This window comes from Biomphalaria glabrata, chromosome 5 (assembly GCF_947242115.1).
Source record: "Biomphalaria glabrata chromosome 5, xgBioGlab47.1, whole genome shotgun sequence".
NCBI lineage: Eukaryota > Metazoa > Mollusca > Gastropoda > Planorbidae > Biomphalaria > Biomphalaria glabrata.
In genome coordinates this window covers 11,909,269-11,924,404 of record NC_074715.1, presented here as the reverse complement: position 1 = coordinate 11,924,404, position 15,136 = coordinate 11,909,269, and the positions used below count along the sequence as shown (strand labels likewise).

The window sequence follows — 15,136 nt, the reverse complement described above, 5'->3', positions numbered from 1 at the left end:
CCATAGAGTGAAGTCATTGATGGGCCAGCCCATAGAGTGAAGTCATTGATGGGCCAGTCCATAGAGTGAAGTCATTGATGGGCCAGCCCATAGAGTGAAGTCATTGATGGGCCAGCCCATAGAGTGAAGTCATTGATGGGCCAGACCATAGAGTGAAGTCATTGATGGGCCAGTCTATAGAGTGAAGTCATTGATGGGCCAGTCTATAGAGTGAAGTCATTGATGGGCCAGCCCATAGAGTGAAGTCATTGATGGGCCAGCCCATAGAGTGAAGTCATTGATGGGCCAGCCCATAGAGTGAAGTCATTGATGGGCCAGCCCATAGAGTGAAGTCATTGATGGGCCAGCCCATAGAGTGAAGTCATTGATGGGCCAGACCATAGAGTGAAGTCATTGATGGGCCAGTCTATAGAGTGAAGTCATTGATGGGCCAGCCCATAGAGTGAAGTCATTGATGGGCCAGACCATAGAGTGAAGTCATTGATGGGCCAGTCTATAGAGTGAAGTCATTGATGGGCCAGTCTATAGAGTGAAGTCATTGATGGGCCAGCCCATAGAGTGAAGTCATTGATGGGCCAGCCCATAGGGTGAAGTCATTGATGGGCCAGTCCATAGAGTGAAGTCATTGATGGGCCAGACCATAGAGTGAAGTCATTGATGGGCCAGCCCATAGAGTGAAGTCATTGATGGGCCAGCCCATAGAGTGAAGTCATTGATGGGCCAGACCATAGAGTGAAGTCATTGATGGGCCAGCCCATAGAGTGAAGTCATTGATGGGCCAGCCCATAGAGTGAAGTCATTGATGGGCCAGCCCATAGAGTGAAGTCATTGATGGGCCAGCCCATAGAGTGAAGTCATTGATGGGCCAGCCCATAGAGTGAAGTCATTGATGGGCCAGCCCATAGAGTGAAGTCATTGATGGGCCAGCCCATAGAGTGAAGTCATTGATGGCCAGCCCATAGACTGAAGTCATTGATGGGCCAGCCCATAGAGTGAAGTCATTGATGGGCCAGCCCATAGAGTGAAGTCATTGATGGGCCAGCCCATAGAGTGAAGTCATTGATGGGCCAGTCTATAGATTGAGAACATTGATGGGCCAGTCTATAGATTGAGAACATTGACGGTCCAGTCTATAGATTGAGAACATTGATGGGCCAGTCTATAGATTGAGAACATTGATGGGCCAGTCTATAGATTGAGAACATTGACGGTCCAGTCTATAGATTGAGAACATTGATGGGCCAGTCTATAGATTGAGAACATTGATAGGCCAGTCTATAGATTGAGAACATTGACGGTCCAGTCTATAGATTGAGAACATTGATGGGCCAGTCTATAGATTGAGAACATTGACGGTCCAGTCTATAGATTGAGAACATTGATGGGCCAGTCTATAGATTGAGAACATTGATAGGCCAGTCTATAGATTGAGAACATTGATGGGCCAGTCTATAGATTGAGAACATTGACGGTCCAGTCTATAGATTGTGAACATTGATGGGCCAGTCTATAGATTGAGAACATTGATGGGCCAGTCTATAGATTGAGAACATTGATGGGCCAGTCTATAGATTGAGAACATTGATGGGCCAGTCTATAGATTGAGAACATTGATGGGCCAGTCTATAGATTGAGAACATTGATGAGCCAGTCTATAGATTGAGAACATTGACGGTCCAGTCTATAGATTGAGAACATTGACGGTCCAGTCTATAGATTGTGAACATTGATGGGCCAGTCTATAGATTGAGAACATTGATGGGCCAGTCTATAGATTGAGAACATTGACGGTCCAGTCTATAGATTGAGAACATTGATGGGCCAGTCTATAGATTGAGAACATTGATGGGCCAGTCTATAGATTGAGAACATTGATGGGCCAGTCTATAGATTGAGAACATTGATGGGCCAGTCTATAGATTGAGAACATTGATGGGCCAGTCTATAGATTGAGAACATTGACGGTCCAGTCTATAGATTGAAAACATTGACGGTCCAGTCTATAGATTGAGAACATTGATGGGCCAGTCTATAGATTGAGAACATTGATGGGCCAGTCTATAGATTGAGAACATTGATGGGCCAGACCATAGAGTGAAGTCATTGATGGGCCAGCCCATAGAGTGAAGTCATTGATGGGCCAGCCCATAGAGTGAAGTCATTGATGGGCCAGTCCATAGAGTGAAGTCATTGATGGGCCAGCCCATAGAGTGAAGTCATTGATGGGCCAGCCCATAGACTGAAGTCATTGATGGACCAGCCCATAGAGTGAAGTCATTGATGGGCCAGCCCATAGAGTGAAGTCATTGATGGGCCAGTCCATAGAGTGAAGTCATTGACGGTCCAGTCTGTGAACTATAGAAGAACAGTAAGACACCTACCTGTTTAAAATGTTTTAAAATCGTTTGTCATTTTAGCTCTCGTGTTTATGTTTGTAATGTTATCACAGCTCCTTGAGCTTACATTTTGTTTGTTAACAGCACTCTATAAATTAAATTATTATTATTGTTATTAGGGTGAAGACATTGACAGGCCATTTCATAGAGTGAGGACATTGACGGGCCAGTCCATATTTTTTATCATAGTGACAAATATAGTTTTTTTGTTTTTTAAATTAACCCCTTTAGTCTATAATTTCTCATTCTAATGATTAATTGTAGTACTTCAGTACTGTAAGGTGCGCACTCAATGAATTTGCACATCAAGCTCATTTCACGGTCCAACTTTCTAATGTCTAGACTACACGTATATATATATGTACGCCTATTTATTTATCAAACTCTTTTCTCAATACAAACAAACAATAGAGTCCTGTGCCTAGCTCTATATAAAAAGACGTCAGCCAAATTTAATATTAAGAGGACTATATTTTTAAAAAGTCAAACCAGAGTTTACACCGTGTACCAAATGAAGTAGTCATTTTTCCCCCTAACATAAAATGTCAAATTTCTAGAAAAATCGTTAGAGCTGATTTCGAAATACCAGTCTAGTAATTCCACCAAGAGCTTGCAAGATAATAGGAGAAAATGTAAAAACGAATATTAAAAGAAGAATGTTTGGTTTGGAGATTATTTTATTTGTTTCAAAAATGTTCGTGCTAGTTTTCATGAAAACCAAAAAAAAATATTAGGTACTGTAGCAGTGAAAACAAACATTTTGTTACAAATATCATGACATTTTCAAATCGTGGCTACAAACAGTATGTCATCTAAATACATGCTACAAAGGGTCATAGAAGAACTATTTAAAAAAAAAAACCACTTGCAGACTTGAAATAACATTGTATTATTATTTCTGAACCACTTTGAATGAATATTAACATGTGTAAGTAATTTAAGATCAACAACAAGATGACCAGGTAAATCATACATGTTATTTTTTTTAAAAATGTAAAATGAATGTCAACATTAATTTGTCTCAAATGTCATAACATACAGTGCTACACATGCCATTAGATATAGTGTAATGACACAGTGTCACAAATGTCATGTGATTATGCGAAATAATGTCAATAAGTGAGATGCGATGATTCATATTGTTACTCATATAAAAAAAGTCATATCCAATACATGTTAACAAAGTATTGAGGGTCAACAAAGTTGTCTTCTGAATATGTGAACAATATGTTTTTCACTCATCTAGTAAAAAAAAACCTCAGCTTATGTGCATTTTATCGTGCCAGACTTTTGGGGACAACCCTGAGGAAAAAATCAGGAACTGTTGACCCATGAGTAGCTGGAAGCACTCAGTGCAACATTCTTGTAGAGCCTTGCGACGCCGTTCCCAAATTGTATCGGGCAATGGCTGTTTCTTTAGACCCGACAGCTGCGTACCCAGGCTTTCAATACTCTTCCATACTCCTCCTACCTCTGATGACGCCAACATATCGCCAAAGCAATAATCGGAGTATTGTCATGGACGATGATTTGATCCCAGACCCATCAGCTTTAGATTGAAAATTACTTTTGAAGAAAAAAAATTTTTTATATACAATCTGTAACACAAGGAGTGCATTGTCACAGAAAAATAACTTTTAAAAAAAAAGCATTGACAAAGAATGGAAATAATTTTTAAAAAATAATATTATTACATTACAGCGGCAAAATATGTAGGTCACAGCAGGTTCTTCGTATCCACTTGAAGTACTGCGATCTTGGGCCAAAAGAGAATTCTTTTTTTTTTCTTTTTATACAGAATAGCATAAGCTGTTCGTCATTTAACAAATTATGATTCCACAACTGGGACATCGCCTAGCCTTGTGTCAATGGTAACATCACAATATTGCTACGTTTATTATGGAACTAACGCTCATGGAATAAATAAATGTAATAATAGTATTCATATTTACACAACTATATTAACAATCACATTTTTAAAAAGTCAGGGGGGACTGCAAGGTGACGCAATGGTACGCAAATGCCGTACACCCACTGTAAAGCAAGGAAACGTTGTCCCTTGTGTGTAAAAGCTTTTAGTGTTATGTTTTTGTATGGAACTATGTCTTTCGAGAGTATATTTTTCTAAGATGCATTTCACAACATTTCTAGTAATTCTGTTTGAGTGTATAAGTATGTAAAATGCAAAATCTGATTTATATATATGTCTTAATGTTTTAAACATAGACATAAATAAATATAGACTGGGAGATGTGCATACATTTATGTAACTTGAAAACATGTATATCTATTCTTGTCGCATTTCCGAATTCTAAAAAAGTTGCATGATCTTCAGTCTTAGAGATTAAACAAAACTACACTGCTGTATAATAAAGTACACAAAATTGCAAGACACAAATTTTCGTTTCATAAAACTCTTTTGGGGGAGGGACTAGGGTCTATTCAAGTCTATTGCACAGTGGTGGTACAGTTTTCAAGCATAATCAGCTTAACCACTTGACGAGTTTAAAACATTTTCTCCCACCATGGTGCTGTGCACTCGGCTTGTGAATCAGAAGCGTCGCCTTTGGAAACAAAAGTGGGGGTTACAGTGAAATATTAATAAGATCGCCTCGACCAGAGGCGGCTGTAAGGGATGCGAATAGATCTACCGCGCCTTGGGGGTAGGGGGTCACGCAATAAAGAGTACATTTTGCCACCGTCAGACAATCGTACAAATATTCGTAGCCCTGATACGACACTCGCCCAGGGCCCCGTCTCTTCCTCAAGGAAACTAACGACACGATATAGAATAACTACAGGACAAGGACAGGAACCTTAATCTTACAGTCCTAGAGTACCGTCCAACAAAAGTGGAACCTCGTGAGATACCTCGTCTGAACTGTAGCATTTAATTTGTTTTCCATAAGATATTTCTTAACCCAGATACCTGGTGTATTAACAACAGCGTTAAAAAAAAAAACCAACAAAAAAAAAAAAAACTCAATATATTGGGATTTAAACACAGGCATAACTTTTTGATGAAGAAATAAATATGTCCGTTATAAAGAAAAAAACGTATTGAACATATACACGGGGCATAATCACGTTTATAAATAAGACATATTGGTTTTTCATGTGTCAGTGTCATCTTAAATATGTCATTGAATCATGACAGTGACATTAAATACATTCAATGAAAACAAAACAAACAAACAAAAAAAAATCAACAATTTCCTTTCTCTGACGTCATGCGTTGTCATGGAGACAGGAATACACAATGAAGTCGGAAAGCTGATCAGTTCTTTCCCTTAAGGAGCGAGAGTTGAAACATTTTCTTGGCTCCAATATCCAGGTAACATTAGTTCCGATTGTCTTCGAGGGATGACATGGTTCTAGGCTAAACAAGGAGAAAATTTAAAGGGTGGAGGGGTCGATGCCATGTCATGTCAGGTTATGTCAGTTGACAATAGTTGGCACACACAATGTCATCAAAACAACCAAACAAACACTTCGCACCATGGAGTCGATTCTCGTATTTAAACAAAAATTGTTGAAGGGAATGGTTGTTTATAAAAGTTGCTATCACACTGGTTGTCATCAATGTGGTTGTCATCAATGTGGTTCTTATCACAATGGTTGTCATCAATGCGGTTGTCAGTACCGTTTTAATCACGCCAGCGCTGGCGTCTCAGTCTTGTTGAAGTGCGCTAGCTGACACCCAGTTCCCTGACAGTGAGCCCCATTCGAGACACAGTCAAGAGCTGCTCAGGCGTTGAACATCTTCTTGACGGTGTAGCCTGGCATGGAGTAGAAGAAGAGGATGAGGAGGGCCACCAGCAGCGCCACCAGCAGCAGCTTGATGATCATCCACTTGTAGTTGTGCCACAGGATGTATCGGAGAGACTTGAAAGGATTCATGAACCACATGAACGAGGAATCTGGGCGACTGGGGGAAAAAAAAAAACAAAGAACAAAATATGCTTATTTAAAAAAACACGAAATTAATCTTAAATGTGATTAGATTTTGGTGATAATTAGCTTGCTTCGGCGTCTTAATTCCATGGGCGTCTAATATGGGCGCTTCACCATATGGGCACCGTCAGATCCTGGAGGGAAGGAGTGTGTAGGTGCGAATTTTCGCAGAGAAATCACACCACTTGTTGACAAAAATATTCACGTATCCTAAACAAATGTATCAATTATTTCTATTGTACCAATACTTTTAATATTTGCCACTCCCCCCAACACTGGTATGTTGTCCACGTGGATTTGGTTTGGGGAAGGGGGGGGGGGGCGAGAATGCATCTAACCGCAAATTAAATGGTGCTCGGTACAAGGTGGGATTTAGATGCAATCTTCGACCTCCCCTGATGGACCCTAACCTTGGAGGGGGGGGGGGGAGAAAGGCGTCTTTAATTGGAGAAATTACACAATTTGCGTAGAAAAAATACTCATAATAAAATTTATATACATAACAATTTTTCAATTGGGAGCCGTCCACGAAGTTTGACAAACAGAATTCTAAATGGTAATATTGAACCCTTTCTGTGGTTCACTGAAAATATATGTGTGTGTGTTTATACCTAGTGTCGGGGTTTACAAGAGTTAGGGTTTGCAAAATTTTGGACATCCCCACCCCCTCAAAACTTCTTGATCCTCTCATGGAAATGATAATAATATTTGGGTTTTAATTTTTAAACACCGTAATTCAGACATTTTTTAAAAAGAATCGAACCCCTGCCCCTAACATCTACCCCACCCCCACGCTGTCCAGCACGAGGTCTGGGGTAGGACGTCATAATCCATAAACTTCTGTTCTGAACGGACGTCCGAACAAGAGAAGGAGAGAGAGAGAGAGAGAGAGAAGAGTGAGAGAGAGAGAGAGAAGAGAGAGAGAGGGAGAGGGGGGGGGGGGGAGAGAAGAGAAGAGAGAGAGAGAACCAGAGCGGTAGAGAGTAATACGACATAATTAAAACAAAAAAAAAATTAAAAAATAAAGATTATCCATGGTGAAGAACTACACACTTACAACTATATTTAAAAAGCTATTTCCCTTTTCGATATCGTATTTTTTTTAATGTAAAAAATAAATAAAAAATGTTTAGTGTTTTCTAAAACATCGAAATCTTGTCGCCTAAACGTCCTGCTTGGCGAGAAAAATAATTAAAAAAAAAATTAGTTGACTAATTGGCTCATTTTTTAATTAATTCATGTTTTGTTTAAAGTTTCAACTTGATCCGAGAATAGGTGCGGGAGAGATAGCGTGTTCAACTATCTAAGGGGACAAAACCCCACATATTTAGGCAATTATGCGAATACTGAAGGATAACTTTCCCTTGTTAATATTAGTGCAAATGATGAAATATAAGTAATTAATTGACTAATTGTTTTTTTTTTATTGATTCACGTATTGGTCTCTACGACAATGAATAATTGTGCAAAGTTTCAACTTGATCCGAGACTTGGTGTGGAAGAAATAATGTGTACAAACTTTTGACCAGAGAGACAGACAGACAGACAGACAGATACAGAGTAAGAAGATATAAGCTTTGAAAACAACAACAACAACAACGATGCTAACGGGCCAGCGTGCAAGACTTACTTTGGTTTCTCCAGAGGGTCTGGTTCAGACCTCCCCAACCCTGCCGGGTGTTTCTCAGCTTCCTCTGCACTCATCAGATGGAGCTCCGCCTCCACTTTCCCCTGAGGATCAGATCACATTGGAATGTTAATGTATTCATACGAACTTAAACCTTTGACATCTTCAACTCAATCCTTCCCACAAAGAGGAGCAATGCAATTTTATTTTTTCGGACTTAAACTGAATTTTGACGATTCTATCTCTAAGACAATGGTCCATTAGAGTTAAAAGCAAAAAAAGACAAACTTGTGTTTAATATAAACAATAACGAGCCTATCGCTGTGACGTTAATAAAAACCTAGAAAAAAACTTTATCTTTAATCTTAATACTTTCCCTGAATTGATGACATTATGGGTTTCGCGATTGTCCAGGTCCAGTTTGATTTCGAACCAAATTTCTAGCTCTTCTTTCTCCCCCCCCCCCTCCTCTCCTGACCACCTTTTCCCTAGTTACGTTTGATCAAGGTATTTGATACAGTTAACAGAAGTCTATATTTCTTGATTTGACTCACGCATGCGCGATGTCCTGTTTTTCAATGTTTCTAATATTTGTTCTATCGAAAGGTTTAAACCAATGGCCACTTTATCATTTGAAATCAATGTTGTTGTTCTTTATAAGTATACAACTTAGAACTCAGTTTATTGGTATCTTTTATAGCATCTAGGAAATTACAGTCACAGATACTCACAGAGACACAAACAAGTCCTTCAGTATCAACTAAAGACAAGTCCTTCAGTCTCAATTAAAAGTCCTTCAGTATCAACTAAATAATAATAATAATAATAATAATAATCTTTATTATCCATAGGGAAATTTGTCTTACAATTTGTGCACTACACCAAACAAAACGTTATAACTATAGCAAACCAAAATATACATTCCCACCAGACGCACTCATAATTTGCATGCGACAAGTTAAAGTCATCATCTGCATAACTAATAACAAATGAACATCCAAAATACATATATCAAAGCAATATTAGAATTCAATGAGAAAGCCCAACTCAGGACAAGTCTTTCAGTCCCAACTAAAAACAAGTCCTTCACTATCAACTAGACTGCAGCCCGTAGTAATAAACACCATCCAAGATGTGGTCAATAAAAGTACAGAAAAAAACATTTCCAAGAATTACAATTTTTTCTTTTCTTTTAAATGTCAAAATGACCTTGACCCTAAACCTATGTCAAACGCATAGTAAGGGGAAAAAATAAACTCAAGTACAAACCAATCAATAATTATTAATTATTAATACATATTACTTATTAAATCTATATTTTTATTAAAAATAGGGAGAAGCCAACAATCAGAAACAAAACAAAAAAGTTTGTATTTATTTCGGGCATTGCAACTAAAGTAAAATGTATTTATTGTCCATTTTCTACAGCGCACATTTTAATTTTGGTTCCATCGATTTCCAGTATCTCAGTGCAGTGAGTAACCACACCGATGTGCATCTGAGATCAATACCGGTCAGAGTTGGTCAGCAACACGCCCTCCCCCCACCCTCCTCCACCCTCAAGCTTACTTCCCCTGCTGTCAATTACCGCCAACTAACTAGGACAGGATGTTTCATTAATTGCTTGACCGCTGGCTACCAGGGATGTTAATTATTGGTCAGCAGAGAGGGGACCGGCAGACAGAGAAAACAGACGTGCCGTGGGCAAATGGGTTGGATAATAGAATATTGACTCTGCGCTACTAAACCGGATGTGCGGCCTTGTGGCTTGGCAGACGAACAAGGATGGTGGACGGAAGTCGACGGTTCCCTACATTTTCCAAGAAGCACCCTGCTTGGTTCAATCGTTCTTCTGAACGTTCCTGATCGTCTGCTAAATTTTTTTTTACAACGCTTTTATCAACTTTTTCTGTCTGTTTGTGTGTCTGTCTGTTTGTGTGTCTGTCTATTTGTGTGTCTGTCTGTTTGGCCAAAATGTTGTACGCATTATTTATCCGACATCCAATCTCTGATCAAGCCTGCAATTTTGCGAAAATTATTTCTTTTACCTGACAACACAAGAATCTATAAAAAAATAATTAACCAATTAGTTAATTAACGATTGGTAATAAATTATTTTGCTTGGTATTTCAAACAAAGGAAAGAAATAGTACTTGGCTGAAGAGGCGGTATAAGCTTATTTAGTCTCCTTTATTTTAGCTTGTCGTCTGAGTAAACAGAACATGAAATAGAAACAATAGATAACTATACAATATTCCGTGTTTATAGACTTTTCGCTAGCAGAGTGGTTAACGCGTTAGCTAGTCAAGCCTGAGAAGGTTTTAGCCCACAAGCTTTAATTTAGGTAATTTCCCCCTCCTTTAAAAAAAAATACATTTAAAAAGCGATCACCCGGATACCCTGTTCATTCTCCACCTACCCCTTTCCAACTGGTCCAGACAAGTGATAGGATCATAGCGTATTGAGAACGCTAAAAGCATGAAATTGCGATAAACAACAACAACAAAAAATAATAATAATAAAAATATTTCTAATCGCACAGACTGTTTTATTTTTAGTCTAGATCTATTACAAATTGTATTACATGACTGATCCAAACTGATACATATTAATATAAGCTGTGTTTTTTTTGCTTCAAGTATTTTCTCTATTTTGCTTGTTTAGAGGTAAAATAAAACAAAGAATGGCAATTTATATCGTAGCAACACTGTAAGGCAATCTTTCATAAAGGGAAGTATGGGTGGCGTTTGTGTGGGCAGGGCTGGCCTTAGGTAATGGGAGGCCCTAGGCGAAGTGAATAGGGAGCTCCTAGGCGAAGTGAATAAGGTGGCCCCAAATGAAATAGAAAAAAAAAATACACAGTTAATTATAAACCGTTCTGTATCTATATCTAAATTTAAAAAAAAAATTAAATTCTTATAGCGCCGATAGCCCGAATGTGCTTCATGGACGATTCATGATTCACCAGACTAGAAATAACGTTTAAACATTTCGCCGAAAGGAAGAACCAATGGTCTTGCAACATATGCAGTCTGACCAGTAGATCTAATTACTCGCATATAAACATTGCAACATAGTGATAACTTAGAGCTAGGCTAGTAGTCACAGAGTCATAGAGTTCTGCCATGTTTGAAATTAGATCTGTTTCGCAATTTTTTTCTCTAAAAATTTTTTATTAGAGTCCAGTGCGAGGCCCCCACCAATCGGAGACCAACCTGCCTAGTTTGTCTATGCCAAAGGCCGAACCTGGTGTGGGTCATGTGACACTCTTTTTTTTTTTAAATTTATTTTAAAGTCTCTCACAATCTCCCGTTTTAATTTTCGAACGTTTTTCAAAGGGGCGGACTGGGTGTCAAAATCAGACCGGGCACTGTATATGATATGATGGGCATCCAATTTTAGGCCGCCTTGTCCTGCAAACCATTATGTTAAGTTTGATGACGTATCGATAACTGTACGTATGTACACACTGAACTCTCTATAAGAAACAACATTTTTTGTTGCTTTTTAATCGCTTAGTGTGTAGGCCATACAATGGCGGAGCCTATTTGTTGCGCTGTACACGGATGTAGGCTATTACATTATTTCGAGAAATGTGTTGAGATTAAATTAGTATTACAATGTAAAGTCCGTACAAGATTTTGTTTACACGATTCTCAGAGGGTCTCTTTTCTAAGAGAATACCATAAAACCTTTAACAATTTAATACATAGTGGCATATATGAGGCCCTTTTGGTGGCACTACCGGCACGCCGGGCATTGGCCCGAATTCCCATATAACCATTCCGCCCCTGGTTTCTCACTAGGTTCGTCACCTCCGTGACCTCTATGTCGAAGGTGCCGCTAGGTTCTCAGTATGTCACTCACAGAGCCGCTATACTTCTACATATCCCATGTCTATAGAAACGGCCATGCGTATCTTATCTTATCTTATATAATACAGACGTTACTTCAAAAAAGAAGATGATTACGTCCTACGCGTCATGCATTTAGTCATGCATATTAACCAATGACTTAAATTCTGCCAAGCCACTGGTTTTCCTGGCTAGCTCAGGCAACCCATTCCATGCTCTAATAGCACTAGGGAAGAAGGAGTATTTGTACAAATTTGTCCTAGCATATGGGACGAGGAATGTGCCTTTGTCTTTGTGTCTTTCTGAGTATGGAATAACAATGTCTTCGCTCATCACAGTGGTAGACTGACTCCTGTTATACAGGCTTATATGATAACAAAAATAAGCAAATTAAAAAAAAATAAAAAACAAAGCAAATCTAAGTTTATATAAGAGAAATAACCGTTAATTACTGCCATTTATCTGAAAATGGCAGGGTTTAGCCCCCTTTCTGCTATATTAAAAAAAAAGTTAATACTAATTGATTAACTAATTGGTTAATTTTTGCATTGATTTGTGTATTGTCATCGACTATGAATAATTATGCAAAATTTCAAGTTGATCCGAGAATCGGAAGTGGGATGGAAAAAAAAAACATGTCAAAACGTAATAAGGGGATTAAACCGTATATACATCCACTTCTCTCATTAAGTAGTATTTATTCCCCTTATTTTGATATTAAATAATATAATTAATCACCAATAATTAATTAACTAATTGGTTGATTTTTTTTTATTGATTCCTATTTCGTCAGGTACAATGCATAATTGTGCAAAATTTCAACTTGATCCGAGAATGGGAAATGGGAGAAAACATGTTCAAACTATTTACCAGACAGACAAACAGACAGACAGAGTTGATGTAAGCTTTGTGAAAAAGCCTATGAGCCTTCCTTCTATTCCCTCTAGGCGTGCAACAGCAAAAGTCGAAATGCCCTCCCTTTGCAGCAATCAAATCTACAGAATGTCGCCTGGAGCATTAGAAAGCGCGCCAGTGCTTGGCTCTCGGAATTGTGCAATAACATTTGATAGATTATTCCCTGAGTGACAGTCGGGCGGGAAACACAATCCGGAGCCGGTCAATGAATGTTCCTTGTTTGGAGGAACAACTGGACAGGAACGATGGTAAGGGGAGAGAATAAAATAAACCAAAAATAAAAACAAACGAATATCAACATTGGCTAAAAGAAAACAAAAAAAACAATGACGTAAATAAAACGTCTATAAATAGATCACGTCTGCTTCAACCTAAGCCTCTTCCATTACAGAAAGAATAGACTTTAAACTAGAGATGGGAATCGAACCCAATTTTTAAAGTTCGGGTTCGGTTCGGTTCGGTCAGATTTAAGTTCGAGTTCGGTTCGGTTCGATGACGAGTATAGTTCGGGTTCGGTTCGGTTCGGTCAGGTCTAAAGTTCGGGTTCGGCTCGGTTCGACGACATGATATTATGTAATAGCAAAATTAAGTTATAAGGTTTAATACAATTTATTAGTTAAAACACTTTCTTTTGAATTTTTACATAAAACAAATAAAACAAATACTTTGCAATATATAATAGGCCTATGGGCAATACTTTTTCCAAAATAATGTTGCCTACATACATTTTAAGCGTTGTAAAAATTTCTTAATGGAAATAGGTTTTCGCTCAAGTCAGCAAGTGGTTTAATTCCGGGCGTGACTCGGCGCTAAGCGTATTCTAACTTTTTTCTCTTAGTAAGAAGAGAGAATTTTTTTAAAAGGCTAATATCGATGTGCTTTTTTTCAGAACGCACTATTCATCATAATAAAAAAATAAAGTCGAGGGCCATATTAAATCTAATAATAAAGAGGCAGACCTGGCCAATAGAATTGTGGAAGGGACATTCTAGGTAGGCCTACATATTGCGCACGTACTTCTATAATGGGCGTGATCTTTTTTAAATAAATATTCTTCGTGTAAAGACGTCTCTATCGAGGACTTTTTTTTCACACATAAGTCGTCACTATAATAAATTGCAATATAGGGAAGAAACTCGACTATTCTGAGACAAAAAAATGCAGAAGAATCACACTAGCGAAGATGTTTTAAAATGTTTTCTTTAAAATGTTTTGTCCCATATTGTGCATACGCGCCTCGCAAAAAGCAGTCTACAGTTGACAAGGTTTTATTAGAAGATAAAATGACATCTCCTACTTAATATATTTTAATTTTTAAACATGTAATTATACTAATATTCAGATAAGTTACACTGAAAATAATTTTTTTTTTTGGACGCCCCTTCTCCTTGTTAGTTGGTAGTTGGTTTGTCACTTACAAACAGCTAGCACAATTGAACCAATAAAGGCGTTTTATATTTTTACCGGTAAGGATAGTATAGAGGGACTTCTTACGCTGGGCAGGGAACGTATCCCGTATGGGAGACAAACGTATGCCAAAGGCAGTCTTTTTTGGTGAGCTAAAAGGTGGTCGACGTAACATAGGCGCCCCACGGAAACGCTTCAAAGACCAGCTCATGCGTCAACTTTCCTTAGCTGACATAGAAGATAGCACCTGGTTGCATGCAGTCTCAGAACGAGTCAGTTGGAGTTCACTCCCGAAGGCCGCGGGATACACATTTGAGACCAAAAGAAAATCCGCTGCCGAGGATAGACGCAGACGCGAAAAGAAAAAACTAAATCGACCACCTGCGGACAGTGGTTATGCTTGTCCTGGTGTGGCAAAATATGTAGGTCACAGCTGGGACTACGCAGCCATGGGAAAAACTGCATTCCTCACTAATCTTCGGACTCGAAGACACGCTTTATTATTATATTTTTAATTAATAAACTTTAAAATAAATTTCTTATTTGAACAACTCAATATAGCCTAACTGTTATTACAATATTCACATATTGAACTTGAGATAGAGATGTAACATTAATGAAATATACTGATATTTAAACAAAATCTAGGTTACCACAAAACAACGTCTTTACTCTTTCATGTCTCAAGATTGTCTGCCGTTTCACATTTGCATTACGCTAATTTCATCATCTTCAATGCATAAACACAAATCAATCGCTTAACCTCTTCTTACCGCCACCAGGAAACACACACACACTCTATGACACCCCTTTTTGTCAGGATGTTGCGTCTCCCCATCTCCCAATTCAAGGTACTCGCCATCCCCACCCACGGGGGAAGACCCAAAGTTTGAGAAACGCTGCATTCAAAATACTGATCATTAATGCCAAACAGAATAATGGTAAAAATATTCAGAGGCGTAGCTAGGAATTTTTCATCATTT

General features: G+C 38.4%; 1 protein-coding gene across 7 annotated transcripts in view; it reads right to left on the bottom strand.

Moving 5' to 3' along the window:
- Positions 1-3,062: 3,062 nt before the first annotated feature.
- LOC106074152 (otoferlin-like) overlaps positions 3,063-15,136 on the bottom strand; it is a 181,065-nt gene continuing 168,991 nt past the window's right edge. For all 7 annotated transcript variants that reach the window (XM_056030249.1, XM_056030247.1, XM_056030253.1 and 4 more), the window contains 2 exons: positions 7,981-8,081; positions 3,063-6,324 (listed from right to left, as the gene is read on the bottom strand). In XM_056030249.1, coding sequence (XP_055886224.1) covers positions 6,144-6,324; positions 7,981-8,081 — 282 coding nt within the window. In that variant the 3' untranslated portion in view covers positions 3,063-6,143. The remainder of the gene's footprint in view (positions 6,325-7,980; positions 8,082-15,136) is intronic.